This window comes from Chinchilla lanigera, unplaced genomic scaffold (genome assembly GCF_000276665.1).
Source record: "Chinchilla lanigera isolate Chin_1 unplaced genomic scaffold, ChiLan1.0 scaffold00035, whole genome shotgun sequence".
In the NCBI taxonomy this organism is placed as follows: Eukaryota; Metazoa; Chordata; class Mammalia; order Rodentia; family Chinchillidae; genus Chinchilla; species Chinchilla lanigera.
This window is the reverse complement of record NW_004955436.1, coordinates 8,233,066-8,238,872: the sequence shown is the minus strand read 5'-3', so window position 1 is coordinate 8,238,872 and position 5,807 is coordinate 8,233,066. Positions and strand designations below refer to the sequence as shown.

At 38.9% G+C, this 5,807-nt stretch overlaps 1 protein-coding gene across 1 annotated transcript in view; it reads right to left on the bottom strand.

Moving 5' to 3' along the window:
* Positions 1–3,689: 3,689 nt before the first annotated feature.
* The window catches only part of Rspo3 (R-spondin 3), a gene marked incomplete at its 5' end in the record, with an annotated part of 84,062 nt that continues 81,944 nt past the window's right edge, over positions 3,690–5,807 (bottom strand). The window contains 1 exon segment of the mRNA XM_005389165.2: positions 3,690–4,923. Coding sequence (XP_005389222.1) covers positions 4,730–4,923 — 194 coding nt within the window. The 3' untranslated portion in view covers positions 3,690–4,729.

Here is a 5,807-nt window from a genome sequence, read left to right as displayed (position 1 = left end):
CATCATTTTTTATATCTATGTGATTGAAATGTCAGCTTCTGCATTATTTCAATATTACAACCAGAAACAGCTGTGTGACTATCAAAATCTTGTTAATAAATGTAAAAGTAGCTGGGAGAGAGTGAGGCATCATTTGAAGGAAGCTGTTTCAGCAGTTCCAATGGTGAGGATGGCCTGCTTGCTCTTTCTACATCACTGAAATGCTGAGTGAAAATTGACAGAGTTGGTACACACTGATCACACACTGGAAAATAACTGAATCGAGGGCTCATGCGGACTACAGAAATTCCAGACTTCCAGTCATCAGACCTGCTATTCCTTTTCAGTCTGAACTTTTGTCTTTCTCTGGTCACACACCATTCTTCTTCCTCCTTTTTCTTCCTCTTGTCTGCAACATAGTTGTCTTCCTTCATGTAGTGCCCTACCAACTCATCCCTAGGATCCTGGAGCATGTGCACGCACGTGTGCACACACACATACACACCCGGGGTGAAGTCCTATTTTGGGTTGAGTCCTCTAAGATGTGGTTTTCTTGGGCCTTTTCATAAGGTACTATTTCAGATCATGGAATAGGACTTTGATATACCACATCATGAATAATCTTGGAACTAAAAATAAATAGGACCTTAAGGGGAATGATGGGGGGGCAAGCCATAGCGAGGGCCAGATCAGGGTGTGCCTTGCAGGCTCACTGGTTGCTGGTCGTGCGGCTTTGGGCATTTCTCTGCCCTCCGGTTTCCTCATTGGTAAAACAAGGATGTCAGTAACTCTCTTAAAGGGGTTGGCATCATTGTGGCATAATTATGTAACAGAATTTAGTCAAAGAGCAATTGTCTAACATAAAGGCGGTTCAGCTACTTGTTTTCACTTTTTTTCTAAAAATGACAAAAATGGACTAAATTAGTGAGATGAAGGGCTATTACTTAAAATAGGAAAATTCTATTTATCAATTAATCACCAGCAGTTTTATTTAATCTCCTTCTGGAAGTGGGGCACAAACTCAGACAAACTTCCTCTGCACTCTAAGTTGCACCCTGAAACACAGCAACCTTGCAAAGCAGGCTTTCTTCCCTAATTGCCTAGCAGTAGTTGCAGTTGTCTTAAAGATCTAGTCAATTCCTCTGCTATTAAAATATAACCATGGGAAAAGAAAGGTGGACTCTTTTCTTATGCTTAGTTGCAAAAAGTGCATAATGTTAAGAACAAGTAATCTCTTAAGTTTAAGAAGATGCAAGATGTATTGTAAACTGGTATTTATCCGTAGTTATCATTACCCATTTCATTGAAACTGCTACGCATATACTTTCATGAATACTACCACTTATCATTAATCAAGAAATAAAACTGACTTATATATATGAGGTGGAATTAGTTGTTACTTTTTATTGATATTCATCTGTCAACAGGAGTTATTATAGAGGTAATGAACCTTGAAACTGCCATTACAGCCCTCTGAGAGGTGTCTCCACTTTCTTTTTGCAGACGAGCAATGACAGCTGAGAGACCACTCAACTTGCACAAGGTCGTGCCAGTTACAACCAGTGAGTAGCAAAACTCCAGGATTAACACTGGCTAACTCCATCTACAGAGCACTCTACTTTCTTTATCATCTCCCCTGGACAGGATCTGCCTCCATCTTAGCATTAGCTGCATTTCTTCCTTATGTTATACATTCCAATAGTTTAATACTCACTAATATGAACCACTTTTAATTCATAACATCAGACCTGCAGAGCTAAATCTATGTTCTCTGATGGTCTGTGCACTTCCATTTTTGGGAAACCAGGATTAAGACAATTTCCTAGGGACGTTGTCACTCTTGAGGACTTCTTGAAGAGCATCACCCTGACCAAGAGGAAGTGCCAGATGTTCCCTTGCCTTAGACCATAGTGATCACCTCCAGTCCCATGCTGTGTCAATGGGCATAAGAATTGGGGACCAAAGCAGAGCAGACGAGTGACTTATCCACAGAATGTAACAGAAGCCTCTTCTGTTCTAAAGCAGAATTTGGAGACCTGGGCAGTGTCATAGATCAGACACTCTATGTTCTCCACTCCCTCAGTTCTGTCTTTGTACTGAGAACTTAACCTCCATCTGTTACTATCAGCAATGCCTTCTGTGACTAGGCAGGAATTGTACCAGAAGTCGATTATGAGTTCTTGCTCAAAGATGCTAGTTTGAATATACATATGTTTAACACATTATTACAAGTGGATAAAAAATCTAGTTAAAATTGACATTATTTTTGTCTTCATTTATATTTTACCCAACATATGAATTAACCTTCATTATTATTAGTTTGCATTTTTTTCTTCGTTTGTACCATGTGTGTAGCACTAGAGACCCTGACATATATCCTGTTTTATTTGTCTTTTGTTTAAAGACAGGGTCTCACTAAAGCACTCATTTGCTTAGGCTGGGCCCACACTTGTAAACCTCCTATCTCAGCCTCCCAGAATCCTGAGATTATAGGTGCACATCACGGCACCAGAACTCCTTAGTACTTTAACAACTTTAACTTTGTGATTAAGTTTTTTCCATCAAGAATGGAGATCCACTGCCATGGTCAAGAGGATCACATAGGAGGACATAACAGTCATTTCTGTGTCCTGATTTCTGTAAGACTTTTCCACAATTGGGAATGCAGGTATAGACCTTCCTCGTGTTTGTTGAAATGATGGAGAAAAAAATATAGAAAGATATGCAAAAATAATTTGCATGCTTATACTCATCTGAATAACACTGAGGATAAGGATGGTGCCGGAAACATGGGGGCACACTTCTACCTCATGTAATTCCATAGGATAGTTTACCTGTCCTTGGTAACCTGAGTTTTGTTGAAGATAGAATTATCTGACACATTGGAACAGAGTGAGTCAGTTGAAAAACTGATGTCATGCAGACAAGGAAAGAGCACCAGAGTGAAAAACAGGAATACATCATGTAACATTTTGATATCTAGGAAAAGAAAAAGAGAAGTAGAAAATCATTTAAGCCAAGTAGCCAACATGGGCAGTACAGTTGGTGGAGAAAGGGTGCCCAGACAGACAGACAGAAGACGGAAGGCATATTCATTGCAAATTCTTCAGAAAGCAGTGGTCTCGAGAGGGCTAGGAAACGTGGTAGACAGAGCAGCTATGCATCCTTCCGTTACAGCAGAGAGGCTTTAGGGTGACTCAAGATCCTGTGCTGGGTACTCAGAGATGCCTCCTTCTGCACTGGGCTGGCTGGGTCCTCTGTGAAACAATGATGAGGCCATCAACTAGGGTGACTTCCGTCCCCAAAAGAGATGCACAGACTGGGAAAATATGGAGAAGAAAAGACTAAATGTTGACAATGCAGGAGGAACCAACATACAAGAAAAGATGTTCATCTCTAGGCACTCAGGGGGCAGTGAAATCATTTAGGCAGGCCATGAGTCTGTCACTAGAATTTCTTGATTAAAATAAGATAAAAGTTGAATACATTTCCCCTAACACCCCAGAAAGTCTCTATTCGCTCAGACAAAAGCAGGTTCAAAAGGTAAAAACACTGAGAAATGTTGTACATTTGGAGTTATACAGGACACACATTCTCTGATTTAGCAGAATTCTTTTCTAGTTCCTGAGACCCTTTAAACACTCAGGAAATTCCCCAGTAAAACAAACAATCAAACAAAGTTTGAACCAAACTTTAAAAATGAACCAAACTTCAAAAACTATTAACAAATATATTTATTGTGGTGGTTTTCTCCTTTACTGGACACACCATGTTAGAAAGTAGTATTCCTTTCAGTTCAGGTGGACCAGTAAGCCGGTAATAAAACTGTTTTTCCCTCATTGAGAGAGAAAGGGAACACATGACTTTGCAAACATGGTATACTCTCCTTGCTCTATTTTTTTTTTGTTTTCTATGAAATCAGAATTTCCTCCTAATAAGTGTGGTTCTGTTTTTGGAAGAAAGTTACAGGCACACGTTGATAGACCCATGCAATCCACGGGGCAGCGAGGCTGACCCAGCAGTGCTGCCATAGACTGGAGACCTGTTCCAGGTGCTCGTGACCCTTCACAGTTTTGTAAAGCCCAAAAGGAATCTCCAACTCTATGATTTCTTCCACATTCTGCCTTCCTCCAATCCCACACAGAATATTTAACCCTGGTGTGCACGCTTGCGTTTCTTGCAGGAGCACAGGATGAGAGCAATAGAGTAATCTTAGCACTTCTAGGATGAAGTTGCTCCTGCGTGATAAATTCTATCATTCCAATGCCAGGACCTAATTGTGAGCTCTCTAGATCTCCCGGACAAAACCACACTGTCCTTGGCAGGATGTCTCTCTCCTCGATCTCTTATTTGTTTTGAAGGGACACTGCGTCTTTGAATTTGCAGAATTAATCTTTTGCTTCTTAAAACAATAGCTGGAAAAATATAGGGAAAAGACATTTCTTCTCCAGATGTCATCATTATGCAGATGATAGCTTATAGCTTATTGATAATTATGTACAAAATTTCTTGTCTTCTACAAATGCACAGAAGCATGTAAGATAACCATGGGAAAGTATCCCTTCTTTGAACTTTCGGCTGTCTGTTGTTAGCTATGCCTGTATGAAGGATATACAACTACTCGGAATGTTGTCTAGACAGAGGAGTAACTGATATGTTGTCCATCTGTGGTCCCAGTGGCTATGGCGCCTTTCCTGGGCATCTGGTTGGGACAGCAGCATCAGAGTCTACACTAATCTCACGGGACCCTTTAGGGCACAGTGCTGACCGATACCGATTTCTGTGGTTTCTCTTGGACTTTTCTCTTCTTCTGCTGCTGTTTGTCTTTGTTTTCTCGTTGTTCTGGGGTGTCACTGCTGGGTTCCAGACCTTTGTTGTCAGGAATTGCTTCTTTACTTTCTTCTTTATTCAGTTTTTTTCGTTTCCTTTCTCTTCCTTTTTTTCCTAAAACAAAAGGAGAAACCTTTAAATATCATATGGAATTATGTGCTATTTGATTATTGTGTTTATAATTAATTTTTATAATTATAAATATATTTTTATAATTTTTATAATATAAATATATAATTATATATAAATATATATAATTATAAATTAATTTTAGACTGCATACAGTACACATAGATTTCAAATACATACTCTTTAAATCATTCATTCAAGTGCTTTTTATTAAGTCTGTGTGATATCCTCAGCAATACAAACATGGAATGAATATACAGTGTAATGAAGCAACTAATGTATGGTAATTTGAATCCTCAAGAGTTCTACTCCTATAAATTTAGGGTTTATTTTACATGATGCTTACCATACTTAATAGAAAGTTTTGAGTAGATTTCTTGCTGGGCAAAAATTTATTAATATGCATATTTTATCTGACTTACATTTAAGACACCATTTTTATTCAAATTTTTCCAAGTAGCAGTTACATATTTGCAATCTGTTGAGATATTTGCATGCCATTTAAGAGAGCTGATTTGCATGACAAACATGAAATAACAGTTCAGGCTGAAAACCAGGATAGCCATACTTTCACACAAATATTAGTGTGTTGAAACTAATTTACATTTCTTTCTTTATATGCAGACTGGTATTGAATAGAACTTAACAATGATCCTATGGTATAAGGAATGAGGGTGAAGACTTTTTGTTTCTATTGATAAAATAGATGTGTACTAGATTCCATGGATGCTCCTGATACTGCACTGGGTTGGAAGCATAGATTTAGTTCCAACAGATACCATGAGGTGTTTTTAAATATGGAATCAAAGAGCCTGGGGGCTGGGGATTTAGCTCAGTGGCAAAAGCGCCTGCCTGGCAAGCGCAAGGTC